Here is an 18,038-nt window from a genome sequence, read left to right on the forward strand (position 1 = left end):
ACTCATGTCCTCAAAAGTTATTCACAGAGCTGTCAAAAGTTATTTTTAGAGCTCCCAAAAAGTTATTCTCAGTCATCAAAAGTTATTCTCATAGCCAACAAAAGTTAACTCAATCTTCAAAATTAATCTCAGTTATCAAAAGTTATTGTCAGAGTTATCAAAAGTTATTCTCAGAGTTATCAAAAGTTACTCTCAGAGTTATCAAAAGTTATTCACAGAGTTATCAAAAGTTATTCTCAGATACATCAAAGGTAATCTGTAACTCACTTTCATTCATTAAAGTTATTTTCTAAGTCATCAAAAGTTGTTCTCTAAGACATCAAAGTTATTCTCAGAGTCATCAAAAGGTATTCTCATGTCCTCAAAAGTTAATCTCTAAGTCATCAAAGTTAATTTTAATAATCACAGTCATTAAAGTTGTTCTGTAATATATCTTCGATAATCAAAGTTATTCTCAGCGTCTCCAAAGGTAATCTCTAACTCACTTTCGTTCATCAAAGTTGTTCTCTAAGACATCTTCAGGCATAAAATATCTCTCCAAAATGTCACTAGTTCAGCTTTTCATTGGTAGGTTTGGGTAAAATATACAAAGAGGAGAAACAAAACTATGTCTGTAAGGTTAGGTTAAGGATAATATATTCAACAAAATATATCCAACAGAATAAACTACATCTGAAAGGTTAAGTTTAAGGGTGGAAAATAAGAAAAAATTATATAAACCTAATAGATATACTAAGAGCAAAAAGGGTTAGGTTAAAGGGGGAAAAAGTATGAGAGAATATAAGCTAAGTAAAGGTTTGGTGGGGGAGGTTAGATAGGTTAGATTAGGTTAGGTTAAGTTAGGTTAGGATAGGTTAAGTTAGGTTAAGTTAGGTTAGGTTGGGTTAGGTTAGGTAATTTATGTTAAGTTAGATTAGGCTGGGTTAGTTAAGCTAGGATAGGTTAGGTTTAGTAAGTTAAGTTAGGTTAGGATAGGTTTGGTTAGGTTAAGTTAGGTTAGGTTAAGTTAGGTTAGGTTAGGATAGGTTAAGTTAGGTTAAGTTAAGTTAGGTTAGGCTGGGTTAGGTTAGGTAATTTATGTTAAGTTTGGTTAGGTTAAGTTAGGTTAGGTTAGGTTAGTTAAGTTATGATAGTTTAGGTTTAGTAAGATAAGTTAGGTTAGTATAAGTTAGGTTAGGTTAAGATAGGTTAGGTTAGGTTAAGATAGGTTAGGTTAGGATAGGTTAAATTAGGTTAAGCTGGTTAGGTAAGTTAGGTTAGGTAACTTAGTTTAGGTTAAGTTTAATTTAGTTAAGTTAGGTTAGGTAATATAGGTAAGGTTAGGCTAAGTTTAGTTAGGTTAGGTTAGGTAAGGTAAGATACGTTAAGTTAGGATAGATTAGGTTATGCAAGTTATCCCCCTTAACTGCACGGCCTTCAAATATGACACTTCCCCACCCCCAGTGCACAGGAAATAAAATCTCAGGAAAAAATTCTTCTTTGTTTTTAAAGTGTCAAAAACCCTTTCCTGAGTAAGGGAATAGTAACAGATGGTCGAAATTGTAAGTACTTTAGCTGCTATGGGGTCTGTAAGTTCGTGCGTGATGTCATCATTCCCTTGTCGCCCGTGGCATACACCCCCGGGGCCGGTAAAGTGCTCGGGGCAGGATGCGTGAGTTGCCGCGAATATATTTTTGTTCATTATCTGTGCACAGTTCCAAATACATTTTATATGCTTTTACTAGTCAATCCTATGTATAATGAACATGTATACTATATTATGACAGTAGAACATCCGTACTGTCCGAAGACACTGTGTTACGTGCATGACATATGTGTACACATATCCGGCACATATTTCCATTGTATTATGCTAATTTATGTATATATACAGTCCATTTACACACTATACACTATCACACACTATATACATTCCCCATGAGCACACTCAGAAGACGTGCGAGTATCAGCTGCCACACCCTCACTCCTCCAACATCCAGTCTCTCCCTCACTCCTCCAACATCTTACTCGCCAACATTGCTCCTCCACACTATACTGTTATTGTTTGTATTACACTATTTACACATGTTATGTATACCTATCTACATGTTTTATTCACCAGAACTATGCACGTAAACCGGTATTGTGTCCAAACTTTACAGTGGCCACCATACTTTAGCTGCTATGGGGTCCGTAAGTTCGTGCATGACGTCATCACTCCCTGGTCGTCCAGAAAGAAAGCATGAGAAATCACACAGCAGCCAGCAGACGACGCTACAATTATGTCACCTCCCTCAAGAAAATAGCTCCTCCCAACATACTCCTGTTGCTGTTACTACACTATATACACACAATGTATATACCCATGTACATATATCTGTTCACCATAGCGAACCACTAAGCTAGTATGATGAGCAAAACGAGAGTGGCTGCCACACAGTGAGGCTACATCGATTCCCTCTCTCGCTCCCTCACCACAACTACGAGGCAGGGGCCTCGTAGCCTGGCGGATAGCGCGTAGGGCTCATAATTCTGTGGCGCAGAAACAAATGGGCAAAGTTTCTTTCACCCTGAATGCCCCTGTTACCTAGCAGTAAATAGGTACCTGGGAGTTTGTCAGCTGTCAGGGGCTGCTTCCTGGGCTGTGTGTGTGTGTGTGGTGTGGAAAAAAAATAGTTAGTAAACAGTTCATTGACAGTTGAGAAGCGGGCCGAAAGAGCAAAGCTCAACCCCTGCAAACACAACTAGGTGAATACAATTACTCCTCCCACAATACTATGCACTGTGCCTATTATCACCACAATCCTGCTGTTATCACAATACTGGTCACTAAATCCTGTAAATACATAATTGACCACAAGTTTATTTTGTATAGGAACCTAAGAAGTCGTTTGAAGATTTCTAGAGGGACGAAATAATGCTGTGGTACTGTGGCTAGCGCTGTGAACATCGTGAACAGCATTGAATCACTAATATTTGAACATTGTACACAGTCATTATCACACTCAGGCTCTTCTGTAATACTATCATGGCTAAATAATACAAGTTATATATATATTTTGACATTATTAGGCGATGCTGTGGTCACAAGCTGAACAGCAGTGCTGTGAGCTTATGCTGCAAGCACCAGCCTTGGTTGCTCACTCACTACTGAGGCTCTCACACCCGGGAATGTGGACCACGATTTTGTTAAAGATGGCTTTTGTTTACAAGAGCCCTGAGGAAGCTGATGTGAACCCCATGTAGCCGCGGGAGTTTTGAATGGAACGTGAAATATACAAATACCCGGAGGTGCATAGTGCACCCCAGACATGGGCCTGCAGGCGCGTTGCGCAGTTAAAGGGATAAGTAAGATTACATTAAGTTAGGTTAGGTTAAGTTAGGTTAGGTTAAGTTAGGTAAGATGCATTAAGTTAGGTAAGATGCATTAAGTTAGGTAAGATACGTTAAGTTAGGTAAGATACGTTAAGTTAGGATAGGTAAGGATATGTTAGTTAACCTATCCTAACTAGGATAGGTTAGGTTATGCAAGTTAAGTTAGGTTAGGTTAGGTTAAGTTAGGTAATTTTGATTATGTTAGGACAGGTTAAGTTAGGTAATTTTGGTTATGTTAGGACAGGTTAAGTTATGTTAGGTTAGGTTAGGTTGGGGCAAGTTAGGTAATTTAGGTTAAGTTAGGTTAGGTTAATTAAGTTAGGATAGGTTAGGTTATGCAAGTTAAATTTGGTAAGGTTAGCTTGGGCTATGTTAGGTTAGGTAAGATACGTTAAGTTTGGTTAAGTTAGGTTGGGTTAGTTAAGTTAGGATATTTTAGGTTAAGTTAGGTTAGGTTATGCAAGTTAGGTTAGGTTAGGATAAGTTAGGTAATTTACATTAAGGTAGGAGAGGATAAGTTACATAATTTACATTAAGTTAGGATAGGTTAGGTTAGGATAAGATTGGTTAGGTTAGTTAAGTTGGGATAGCTTAGGTTAGGTTGGGTTGGGTTAGATAAGTTATGTTAGGATAGGTTAGGCTAGGTAAGTTGCATTAGGTTAGGTTACGTTAGATTATGTAGGTTAGGTTAGGTAAGCATGATTAGGTATGTTACATCAGTTAGGGGAGGAATAGGATAGAATAGATTAGGTTAAATTAGATATATATTTTAACAGAAATGCATGTTTGATATGAAAAGCTGAACTAGTGACATTTTGGAGAGATATGTCATGCCTGAAGATGTCTTGGAGAACAAAATCGATGTCTTAGAGAACAATTTTGATGAACGAAGGTGAGTTAGAGATTACCTTTGGTGACGTTGAGAAAAACTTTGATTATCGAAGATATCTTACATAACTACTTAGATGACAGAGAATAACTTTGATGACTCAGAGATTAACTTTTGAGGACATGAGAATACCTTTTGATGACTCAGAATAACTTAGAGAACAACTTTTGATGACTTAGAGAATAACTTAGAGAACGAAAGTGAGTTAGAGATTACCTTTGATGACTCTGAGAATAACTTTTGATAACTCTAAGAATAACTATTGATAACTGAGATTAATTTTCATGATTGAGATTAACTTTTGCTGGCTCTGAGAATAACTTTTGCTGGCTCTGAAAATAACTTTTGATGACTCTGAGAATAACTTTTTGATAGCTCTAAAAATAACTTTTGATAACTTTGAAAATAACTTTTGATAACTCAGAGAATAACTTTTGATAACTGAGATTAATTTTGATGATTGAGATTAACTTTTGTTGGCTCTGAGAATAACTTTTGATGACTCTGAGAATAACTTTTTAATAGCTGTGAAAATAACTTTTGAGGACATGAGTAGTATTTTGACGTCTTTGAGTGTCTTATTGGTGTCTTTGGGTTTGTCTTTGATGTATCGAAGAGTAACTTTGGTGTCAAAGTTGCAAAGTCTCAAACTAGTCTCTGTTAATTTTTCAGTCTTCAAAAGGACTCTGACAATATTGGAATTTCCTCTATATGAACTCTTTAAGAACGCAGGTGTAAGTAAAACTGACATATTTTGGTCTCAAAGTGGTCTCTGTCATGTTGGGTCTTCAAACGGACTTTGCCAAATTTTTGGTCATGAACTGGACTCTGATGGATTTTGGTCTCAAAATGTATTCTGACGAATTTTGGTCATAAAGAGAACTCTGTTAATTTTTTTCTTTTACTGGACTCTGCTGAAGGGATGAAAAAGGGATCTGATTAATTTTCTGTCTTTAATGGACTCTGGCGAATTTTACTGGTCTCGGACTAATTTGAGTCTAAAATAAACTCTGTCTTAAATGGACTCTGAAGAAAATCGGTCTTCAAATGGTCTCTGATGAAAATCGATCTTTTTACAGGAGAAATAGCTGTAAATGGGTATAAAAACAAAAACTTACTGCTAAGATGTCTATTTCCCTTAACAAAACTTCTTTGAACATATTCTCTGAAAATGTTTTTTTTTTGTTTTGTTTTACAAATTTCGGTCATAAACCCATAAATAAACTCCTATGATTACACGAACTCTGAAATATTTTTATAAAAACTGAATTTTGAATTTCTCCCTAAAGAACTTTTAACAAACTTCTATGAACATATTCTCTGAAAATGGTCTTAAAGATTTCGGTCTTAAACTCTTAAATAAATTTCTATGACTGTATAAACTCTGAAATATTTTCCTGAAACTGAACTCTGAAAAATTATGAATTTTCCTTATAAGAACTCTTAACAAACTTCTATGATCTCAGAAATTATTTTCCCCATAAGAACTCTTAAACTCCTATGATTATATGAACTCTGAAATATTTTCATAAAACTGAACTCTCAAAATTTTTTAATTTCTCCCATAAGAACTCATAACAAACTTCTAAAATTTCTGAAATTATTTTACTGATAAGAAATCCTTAACAAACTTCTAGGATCTCAGAAATTATTTTTCTCACAAGAAATCCTTAACTCAAAATGAGTGATTTTGAAAACAAACAAAAATTGTCTGTAGAGTTCACCTGGAACCCCTGACACCCTTAAACCCGATTTTTAAAATTAACTGGAAAACCCAAGACTCACACACGATATTAAAAAAAAAATCGTGTGTGCGGCTTACTCCCTACAACTGACAAACTACCAGCTTGAATATGAGGACGGACTACCAACTGGGATATGAGGACAGGACAGACTTCCAGCTGGGATATGAGGACAGACTACCAACTGGGATATGAGGACAGACTACCAACTGGGATATGAGGACAGGACAGACTTCCAGCTGGGATATGAGGACAGACTACCAACTGGGATATGAGGACAGGATAGACTTCCAGCTGGGATATGAGGACAGACTACCAGATGGGATATGAGGACAGACTTCCAGCTGGGATATGAGGATGGACTACCAGCTTGGATATGAAGGGCAAACTACCAACTGGAATATGAGGAAAGACTTCCAGCTGTATATGAGGACGGACTGCCAGCTGGGATATGACGACAAACTACCAACTAGGATAAGGGGACAGACTACCAGCTGGGATATGAGGACAGACTACCAGCTGGGATATGAGGACAGACTACCAGCTGGGATATGAGGACAGACTACCAGCTGTGATACGAGGACAAACTTCCAGCTGGGGAATTAGGACAGACTACTAGCTGGGATATGTGGATAGACTACCAGCTGGAATATGATGACAGACTATCATCTGGGATATGAGGATAGACTACCGGCTGAGATATGAGGACAACGTCTACCAGCTGGGAAATGAAGGACGGGGCGAGGGCCAAGTGATCAAATCCTTTGATCAGCTCATCCTCCAATATATGGGGTGGTAAATGTAACGGCACATTTAAGTGTATTTATGTACTATTGAGACAGTAAGGAATGTACTTATTATATTTAGTATTAAAACGTACTATCTAAACCACGACCTAACCTAACCTGAGCCGGTCGGCCGAGCAGACATCACGCTAAACTTGTGATCCTGTGGCCCTGGGTTCGATCCCAGCCGCCGGCGAGAAACAATGGGCAGAGTTTCTTTCCCCCTATGCCCCTGTTACCTAGCAGTAAAATAGGTACCTGGGTGTTAGTGAGCTGTCACGGGCTGCTTCCTGGGGGTGGAGGCCTGGTCGAGGACCGGGCCGCGAGGACACTAAAAGCCCCGAAATCATCTCAAGATAACCTTCTTAGTGTATTTTATTGCTTCTTAATTACAATTAGTACTTAACATATTAAAACGTACTGTCCAAACCACGACCTAACCAAACCTTCTTAGTGTATTTTATTGCTTCCTAATTACAATTAGTACTTAACATATAGTTATAATGATGATCCAGTTATATAAAACGTTTAAAACAAAGCTGAATCTTTCAGTAAATTATAAAGTAACTCACTGTATTTTAATATTTTGTATAAAATCTCCCTTGTTAAAAAAATGAAAAAGAAATTCTTTATATTTAAAACTTGTGTATATAGAATTGAACATGAAAACTTCATCCTAAAATTTTGAGTGTATTAACAGAAAACGAGGATAATATATGGGGAGGTAAATGTAACGTCACAAATAAGTGTATTTATGTACTATTCCTGACAGTCAGGAAATGTACTTATTACATTTAGTATTAAAATGTAATGTCTATTCGGAGGATGCGTTGCCTTGATTGAACTGTAATCTTTCAAAAAGCGAGATCACCACTGTTCCGCCCATCCCATTACTTCAGTTTGAAGTAACTGAAAATATGGTTCAAACAAAATCTAGAACAACACAGAACCGTTGCAAAGGCGATAAAGCAATGGCGATTACCTGGGATCCGAATCACGTTCGTGAAAATCTTTCGATTCATCTTTGGTTGAATCCTCGGAGGAGCCGTTCTTAGGTGACTCCTTGCCCGATGGAGGGCTTCGAACCGGCGGGGAGACGGAGGTGATGTCGAGGATATATGAACGCCACGGTGAGCGGTTTATTAAGTCCTTGATCTTCTCCTTCAACACAATTTGCGTCTCTGCCCGGAAAGAGAATCAACGTAGTTAAGAATTTAACAAAGCGTAAAGGCTGCCTGCACCACACAAGGGTAAGACAGGCAGTTACTATTACCATATAGTCAAAATATGGAGTTGCTTGAACTTTATAAGCTCGAAATATGAAGATTTTCTAGACCGTTTATGGACAAAACAGGGAGTTGCATGCACCATATATGGTCAAAACTGGAAGTGGTTTTCACTAAATCATTGAAGTTGTGAGTTACCTGTAAATATGTATGAGATTTTTTGCATTATAGGGACAAAATAGAGGAACTAATTTTACCGTCAGGTAAATCTAGGCTGTGTTATTCTGTGTGTTTGAACGTGTCCCGGAGACAGACTAATAACAAGAGTGAGAGAGAACCCGAGTACTGCATTATGTATGCGCTTATTCAAACAAATTACTACAAACCACACAGTCTTGGGTTCCTGTGCTTTAGTACACATTATTTTGTTCGTTGTAGTGGTATATATGAACACATTTAATACTTTCTTCTAATACCACCCTTGTTCTTTTTGTATATATATATATATATATATATATATATATATATATATATATATATATATATATATATATATATATATATATATATGCGAACAAGCCTGAATGGTCCCCAGGACAATATGCAACTGAAAACTCACACCCCAGAAGTGACTCGAACCCATACTCCCAGGAGCAAACGCAACTGGTATGTACAAGACGCCTTAATCCACTTGACCATCACGACCGGACAAAATGAGGTGATAGCCGAGGCTATTTGATCCACCCCACCGCCGGCACTCGGATAGTAATCTTGGGCATAGCATTTTACCAAATCACCTCATTCTTTGGGGCACACGTGAGGAACACAAATGCGAACAAGCCTGAATGGTCCCCAGGACAATATGCAACTGAAAACTCACACCCCAGAAGTGACTCGAACCCATACTCCCAGGAGCAAACGCAACTGGTATGTACAAGACGCCTTAATCCACTTGACCATCACGACCGGACAAAATGAGGTGATAGCCGAGGCTATTTGATCCACCCCACCGCCGGCACTCGGATAGTAATCTTGGGCATAGCATTTTACCAAATCACCTCATTCTTTGGGGCACACGTGAGGAACACAAATGCGAACAAGCCTGAATGGTCCCCAGGACAATATGCAACTGAAAACTCACACCCCAGAAGTGACTCGAACCCATACTACCAGGAGCAAACGCAACTGGTATGTACAAGACGCCTTAATCCACTTGACCATCACGACCGGACAAAATGAGGTGATAGCCGAGGCTATTTGATCCACCCCACCGCCGGCACTCGGATAGTAATCTTGGGCATAGCATTTTACCAAATCACCTCATTCTTTGGGGCACACGTGAGGAACACAAATGCGAACAAGCCTGAATGGTCCCCAGGACAATATGCAACTGAAAACTCACACCCCAGAAGTGACTCGAACCCATACTCCCAGGAGCAAACGCAACTGGTATGTACAAGACGCCTTAATCCACTTGACCATCACGACCGGACAAAATGAGGTGATAGCCGAGGCTATTTGATCCACCCCACCGCCGGCACTCGGATAGTAATCTTGGGCATAGCATTTTACCAAATCACCTCATTCTTTGGGGCACACGTGAGGAACACAAATGCGAACAAGCCTGAATGGTCCCCAGGACAATATGCAACTGAAAACTCACACCCCAGAAGTGACTCGAACCCATACTCCCAGGAGCAAACGCAACTGGTATGTACAAGACGCCTTAATCCACTTGACCATCACGACCGGACAAAATGAGGTGATAGCCGAGGCTATTTGATCCACCCCACCGCCGGCACTCGGATAGTAATCTTGGGCATAGCATTTTACCAAATCACCTCATTCTTTGGGGCACACGTGAGGAACACAAATGCGAACAAGCCTGAATGGTCCCCAGGACAATATGCAACTGAAAACTCACACCCCAGAAGTGACTCGAACCCATACTCCCAGGAGCAAACGCAACTGGTATGTACAAGACGCCTTAATCCACTTGACCATCACGACCGGACAAAATGAGGTGATAGCCGAGGCTATTTGATCCACCCCACCGCCGGCACTCGGATAGTAATCTTGGGCATAGCATTTTACCAAATCACCTCATTCTTTGGGGCACACGTGAGGAACACAAATGCGAACAAGCCTGAATGGTCCCCAGGACAATATGCAACTGAAAACTCACACCCCAGAAGTGACTCGAACCCATACTCCCAGGAGCAAACGCAACTGGTATGTACAAGACGCCTTAATCCACTTGACCATCACGACCGGACAAAATGAGGTGATAGCCGAGGCTATTTGATCCACCCCACCGCCGGCACTCGGATAGTAATCTTGGGCATAGCATTTTACCAAATCACCTCATTCTTTGGGGCACACGTGAGGAACACAAATGCGAACAAGCCTGAATGGTCCCCAGGACAATATGCAACTGAAAACTCACACCCCAGAAGTGACTCGAACCCATACTCCCAGGAGCAAACGCAACTGGTATGTACAAGACGCCTTAATCCACTTGACCATCACGACCGGACAAAATGAGGTGATAGCCGAGGCTATTTGATCCACCCCACCGCCGGCACTCGGATAGTAATCTTGGGCATAGCATTTTACCAAATCACCTCATTCTTTGGGGCACACGTGAGGAACACAAATGCGAACAAGCCTGAATGGTCCCCAGGACAATATGCAACTGAAAACTCACACCCCAGAAGTGACTCGAACCCATACTCCCAGGAGCAAACGCAACTGGTATGTACAAGACGCCTTAATCCACTTGACCATCACGACCGGACAAAATGAGGTGATAGCCGAGGCTATTTGATCCACCCCACCGCCGGCACTCGGATAGTAATCTTGGGCATAGCATTTTACCAAATCACCTCATTCTTTGGGGCACACGTGAGGAACACAAATGCGAACAAGCCTGAATGGTCCCCAGGACAATATGCAACTGAAAACTCACACCCCAGAAGTGACTCGAACCCATACTCCCAGGAGCAAACGCAACTGGTATGTACAAGACGCCTTAATCCACTTGACCATCACGACCGGACAAAATGAGGTGATAGCCGAGGCTATTTGATCCACCCCACCGCCGGCACTCGGATAGTAATCTTGGGCATAGCATTTTACCAAATCACCTCATTCTTTGGGGCACACGTGAGGAACACAAATGCGAACAAGCCTGAATGGTCCCCAGGACAATATGCAACTGAAAACTCACACCCCAGAAGTGACTCGAACCCATACTCCCAGGAGCAAACGCAACTGGTATGTACAAGACGCCTTAATCCACTTGACCATCACGACCGGACAAAATGAGGTGATAGCCGAGGCTATTTGATCCACCCCACCGCCGGCACTCGGATAGTAATCTTGGGCATAGCATTTTACCAAATCACCTCATTCTTTGGGGCACACGTGAGGAACACAAATGCGAACAAGCCTGAATGGTCCCCAGGACAATATGCAACTGAAAACTCACACCCCAGAAGTGACTCGAACCCATACTCCCAGGAGCAAACGCAACTGGTATGTACAAGACGCCTTAATCCACTTGACCATCACGACCGGACAAAATGAGGTGATAGCCGAGGCTATTTGATCCACCCCACCGCCGGCACTCGGATAGTAATCTTGGGCATAGCATTTTACCAAATCACCTCATTCTTTGGGGCACACGTGAGGAACACAAATGCGAACAAGCCTGAATGGTCCCCAGGACAATATGCAACTGAAAACTCACACCCCAGAAGTGACTCGAACCCATACTCCCAGGAGCAAACGCAACTGGTATGTACAAGACGCCTTAATCCACTTGACCATCACGACCGGACAAAATGAGGTGATAGCCGAGGCTATTTGATCCACCCCACCGCCGGCACTCGGATAGTAATCTTGGGCATAGCATTTTACCAAATCACCTCATTCTTTGGGGCACACGTGAGGAACACAAATGCGAACAAGCCTGAATGGTCCCCAGGACAATATGCAACTGAAAACTCACACCCCAGAAGTGACTCGAACCCATACTCCCAGGAGCAAACGCAACTGGTATGTACAAGACGCCTTAATCCACTTGACCATCACGACCGGACAAAATGAGGTGATAGCCGAGGCTATTTGATCCACCCCACCGCCGGCACTCGGATAGTAATCTTGGGCATAGCATTTTACCAAATCACCTCATTCTTTGGGGCACACGTGAGGAACACAAATGCGAACAAGCCTGAATGGTCCCCAGGACAATATGCAACTGAAAACTCACACCCCAGAAGTGACTCGAACCCATACTCCCAGGAGCAAACGCAACTGGTATGTACAAGACGCCTTAATCCACTTGACCATCACGACCGGACAAAATGAGGTGATAGCCGAGGCTATTTGATCCACCCCACCGCCGGCACTCGGATAGTAATCTTGGGCATAGCATTTTACCAAATCACCTCATTCTTTGGGGCACACGTGAGGAACACAAATGCGAACAAGCCTGAATGGTCCCCAGGACAATATGCAACTGAAAACTCACACCCCAGAAGTGACTCGAACCCATACTCCCAGGAGCAAACGCAACTGGTATGTACAAGACGCCTTAATCCACTTGACCATCACGACCGGACAAAATGAGGTGATAGCCGAGGCTATTTGATCCACCCCACCGCCGGCACTCGGATAGTAATCTTGGGCATAGCATTTTACCAAATCACCTCATTCTTTGGGGCACACGTGAGGAACACACGTGTGCCCCAAAGAATGAGGTGATTTGGTAAAATGCTATGCCCAAGATTACTATCCGAGTGCCGGCGGTGGGGTGGATCAAATAGCCTCGGCTATCACCTCATTTTGTCCGGTCGTGATGGTCAAGTGGATTAAGGCGTCTTGTACATACCAGTTGCGTTTGCTCCTGGGAGTATGGGTTCGAGTCACTTCTGGGGTGTGAGTTTTCAGTTGCATATTGTCCTGGGGACCATTCAGGCTTGTTCGCATTTGTGTTCCTCACGTGTGCCCCAAAGAATGAGGTGATTTGGTAAAATGCTATGCCCAAGATTACTATCCGAGTGCCGGCGGTGGGGTGGATCAAATAGCCTCGGCTATCACCTCATTTTGTCCGGTCGTGATGGTCAAGTGGATTAAGGCGTCTTGTACATACCAGTTGCGTTTGCTCCTGGGAGTATGGGTTCGAGTCACTTCTGGGGTGTGAGTTTTCAGTTGCATATTGTCCTGGGGACCATTCAGGCTTGTTCGCATTTGTGTTCCTCACGTGTGCCCCAAAGAATGAGGTGATTTGGTAAAATGCTATGCCCAAGATTACTATCCGAGTGCCGGCGGTGGGGTGGATCAAATAGCCTCGGCTATCACCTCATTTTGTCCGGTCGTGATGGTCAAGTGGATTAAGGCGTCTTGTACATACCAGTTGCGTTTGCTCCTGGGAGTATGGGTTCGAGTCACTTCTGGGGTGTGAGTTTTCAGTTGCATATTGTCCTGGGGACCATTCAGGCTTGTTCGCATTTGTGTTCCTCACGTGTGTCCCAAAGAATGAGGTGATTTGGTAAAATGCTATGCCCAAGATTACTATCCGAGTGCCGGCGGTGGGGTGGATCAAATAGCCTCGGCTATCACCTCATTTTGTCCGGTCGTGATGGTCAAGTGGATTAAGGCGTCTTGTACATACCAGTTGCGTTTGCTCCTGGGAGTATGGGTTCGAGTCACTTCTGGGGTGTGAGTTTTCAGTTGCATATTGTCCTGGGGACCATTCAGGCTTGTTCGCATTTGTGTTCCTCACGTGTGCCCCAAAGAATGAGGTGATTTGGTAAAATGCTATGCCCAAGATTACTATCCGAGTGCCGGCGGTGGGGTGGATCAAATAGCCTCGGCTATCACCTCATTTTGTCCGGTCGTGATGGTCAAGTGGATTAAGGCGTCTTGTACATACCAGTTGCGTTTGCTCCTGGGAGTATGGGTTCGAGTCACTTCTGGGGTGTGAGTTTTCAGTTGCATATTGTCCTGGGGACCATTCAGGCTTGTTCGCATTTGTGTTCCTCACGTGTGCCCCAAAGAATGAGGTGATTTGGTAAAATGCTATGCCCAAGATTACTATCCGAGTGCCGGCGGTGGGGTGGATCAAATAGCCTCGGCTATCACCTCATTTTGTCCGGTCGTGATGGTCAAGTGGATTAAGGCGTCTTGTACATACCAGTTGCGTTTGCTCCTGGGAGTATGGGTTCGAGTCACTTCTGGGGTGTGTGTTTTCAGTTGCATATTGTCCTGGGGACCATTCAGGCTTGTTCGCATTTGTGTTCCTCACGTGTGCCCCAAAGAATGAGGTGATTTGGTAAAATGCTATGCCCAAGATTACTATCCGAGTGCCGGCGGTGGGGTGGATCAAATAGCCTCGGCTATCACCTCATTTTGTCCGGTCGTGATGGTCAAGTGGATTAAGGCGTCTTGTACATACCAGTTGCGTTTGCTCCTGGGAGTATGGGTTCGAGTCACTTCTGGGGTGTGAGTTTTCAGTTGCATATTGTCCTGGGGACCATTCAGGCTTGTTCGCATTTGTGTTCCTCACGTGTGCCCCAAAGAATGAGGTGATTTGGTAAAATGCTATGCCCAAGATTACTATCCGAGTGCCGGCGGTGGGGTGGATCAAATAGCCTCGGCTATCACCTCATTTTGTCCGGTCGTGATGGTCAAGTGGATTAAGGCGTCTTGTACATACCAGTTGCGTTTGCTCCTGGGAGTATGGGTTCGAGTCACTTCTGGGGTGTGAGTTTTCAGTTGCATATTGTCCTGGGGACCATTCAGGCTTGTTCGCATTTGTGTTCCTCACGTGTGCCCCAAAGAATGAGGTGATTTGGTAAAATGCTATGCCCAAGATTACTATCCGAGTGCCGGCGGTGGGGTGGATCAAATAGCCTCGGCTATCACCTCATTTTGTCCGGTCGTGATGGTCAAGTGGATTAAGGCGTCTTGTACATACCAGTTGCGTTTGCTCCTGGGAGTATGGGTTCGAGTCACTTCTGGGGTGTGAGTTTTCAGTTGCATATTGTCCTGGGGACCATTCAGGCTTGTTCGCATTTGTGTTCCTCACGTGTGCCCCAAAGAATGAGGTGATTTGGTAAAATGCTATGCCCAAGATTACTATCCGAGTGCCGGCGGTGGGGTGGATCAAATAGCCTCGGCTATCACCTCATTTTGTCCGGTCGTGATGGTCAAGTGGATTAAGGCGTCTTGTACATACCAGTTGCGTTTGCTCCTGGGAGTATGGGTTCGAGTCACTTCTGGGGTGTGAGTTTTCAGTTATATATATATATATATATATATATATATATATATATATATATATATATATATATATATATATATATATGTCGTACCTAGTAGCCAGAACGCACTTCTCATCCTACTATGCAAGACCTGATTTGCCTAATAAGCCAAGTTTTCATGAATTAATGGTTTTTCGACTACCTAACCTACCTAACCTGACCTAACTTTTTCGGCTACCTAACCTAACCTAACCTATAAAGATAGGTTAGGTTAGGTTAGGTAGGGTTGGTTAGGTTCGGTCATATATCAACGTTAATTTTAACTCCAATAAAAAAAATTGACCTCATACATAATGAAATGGGTAGGTTTATCATTTCATATGAAAAAAAATAGGGAAAATATATTAATTCAGGAAAACTTGGCTTATTAGGCAATTCGGGCCTTGCATAGTAGGCCGAGAAGTGCGTTCTGGCTACTAGGTGTGACATATATATATATATATATATATATATATATATATATATATATATATATATATATATATATATATATATATATATATATATATATATATATATATATATATATATATAACTGCAGGAACTGCAGGATGCAACCTTCAGCAGTTGCTAAATTCCATGATATCTGTTTTTTGCTAGGTGAGCAGAGGTAGCAGATGAAAGGAAACGTGCCCAAACATCTCCCTCCGCCTGGGAATTGAACCCGTGACAAGTTGCTTGCGAGGGGACTGAAGGAGGGCTTGAGCTCAGGTCACCGGCAGACATGACCTGCCTATCATTCCCTGGATCACGTCAATGTATCTTTGTACCTCTCACATATTATCTAATTTGGTAACAGAGATATATAAATGAATGAAAGCTGTTTAGAGTGATTAAGACACACACACGTGACTCCGATGACTTACCAGGAGCAGCGATGACAGCCGCTGTGAGCAGCAGCGCCAGGAGTGACAAGAAAAGCGTCATCTTGCGACGTGATGCCACATCAACGGTCCAGACACAACTAGCCAGGCCGAGCCAGGCACGCTTATCTAACTCTATGTACCATAAATGCCAATAATCGCCAGCCCTTTCATTATATAAATCAAAGTTACAATATTCTGAGATCATCTGCAGGAATATTAACACTTTCAGAAACAAATAAAGTTTACGAATAGATATAATTTGTTTAATTGAAAAAGTTGAATACATATTAATTAGGTGTTGGGCTTGTTGTCTACCAACCTCTGGAGTCTTATTAAGGCCAAATACCTTACTGACCAGCCAGCAAATTTGGTGGTTTGGCTTAAGGCCTACTAACCTCTGAAGGTTATTAAGGCCACCACAATTCCTTATTGACCAACTAGTACGTTTGATGTTGGGTTTGTGGCCTATTTCCCTCCCTATCCAGTCCGTTGTCATCGTGAGGGGCTTGGTGGACGGCTGCCAGAGTGTGATGCTCCGTGGGACAGTCCTCTGTCCTTTTGAAACCTGATGCTCCAGCTGCTGTCTTCACAAATTGTTCTAGTAGTCTTTTCCTTTTCCTTATGTTACATTTTTCTCCCCCTCTTCTCCTTTCTAACTGTCATTTCCCGCTGACTTTGCCATTCTTGATTATGAATACCAACCTACTCCTTTGACACCTGACTACCCCTCCTCCGTTCCCCTCCCTCATGGTTAGGGTTCAGCCCCATGCCCCAGTGGTGACCACCTCATCTCCAGGAGTGGCTATATCTCTCATTGTGACAACTGCACCTTTTATCCCATCCCCACCACTCTCACTGGGGGTGCTCGGCGCTGACCTCTCCTCAGACACACTTGCACAATTCCATCCAGTGCTAAAAGGTTTATGCCTTGTTTGGTCCTGCTACGTGGACTAAATACTTTGATCTCAACCATCTGGATTCTACACGTCCTGATGATTTCTTCCTCTATAAACACCACGTTGACTTGGTGGATGCCTCTATTACTTTTAATCACACCCGCTTTGGTACACATGTCGTTGCTGCTCCTTCTCAGGATGCAGCTGCCAGCTTAACCACAATGTCCAGCATTGGGGGAGACCCCTGTTAGGGGGGTCTCCAAAAATGCCCAGTTAAATGTCAGTATTGGCACTGTTTTCCTTCCCACACCATGTTGCAACTGGTGTTAGAGCCCTGAAAGACTGCTACGAGAGTATTACACATATCATTGAATCCTAAGGCCATTCTGTCTTCCAGGTTGATACGTTCACTCGGCCCCTTCGTAGCTATCGTCAACAGCCTCTTCACGTTGTGAACATCACTTTTGATGGCAAGACCCTTCCGCCTTCTGTAATTTTTGCTGGTGCCAATTACTCCATTCAGGAGTACATTCCCTTTCCTAGACTATGCAATAAGTGCTGGAAATTTGGACATGCTGCTCTCAAATTCACAAGTGCAGTGTCTCTATGCCCAGTGTGTGGGGACTTGGATCACTCTAAGACGGAGTGCTCTTCTTCCCAGGCTCACTGCCACTGTTGAGGTGACGCCCACACTACCTTCTCCTGCACGTGTATACACTACAAATTGTAGGAAGCCATCCTCAATTTGATTTACCGTGATCGTTTGTTTTTTCCTGAGGCGAGACGCCAAGTCCGCCGTCTCTCCTCTTTCGTTAATACATCATATGCACGTATATTGTGTTCTACCTCTCCACGGCCTTCCCTCCTTTCTCAGTCTCACAACCGGCTTTGGACCCGGACACGCCCATCGACTCCTGCCCCTGCTCCTTTGCGTTCAGAACCAAGGTCGTCC

The 18,038-nt window shown here is 42.7% G+C and overlaps 1 protein-coding gene across 1 annotated transcript in view; it reads right to left on the reverse strand.

Moving 5' to 3' along the window:
* LOC138350480 (dentin sialophosphoprotein-like) overlaps positions 1-16,300 on the reverse strand; it is a 229,289-nt gene extending 212,989 nt beyond the window's left edge. The window contains exons 1-2 of the mRNA XM_069301498.1: positions 16,191-16,300; positions 7,753-7,951 (exon numbers count right to left, since the gene is read on the reverse strand). Of these exons, the coding sequence (XP_069157599.1) occupies positions 7,753-7,951; positions 16,191-16,251 (260 nt within the window). The 5' untranslated portion in view covers positions 16,252-16,300. The remainder of the gene's footprint in view (positions 1-7,752; positions 7,952-16,190) is intronic.
* Between the last annotated feature and the right edge of the window lie 1,738 nt (positions 16,301-18,038).

The sequence above is a fragment of the Procambarus clarkii genome, chromosome 45 (genome assembly GCF_040958095.1).
Source record: "Procambarus clarkii isolate CNS0578487 chromosome 45, FALCON_Pclarkii_2.0, whole genome shotgun sequence".
NCBI classification, from domain to species: domain Eukaryota; kingdom Metazoa; phylum Arthropoda; class Malacostraca; order Decapoda; family Cambaridae; genus Procambarus; species Procambarus clarkii.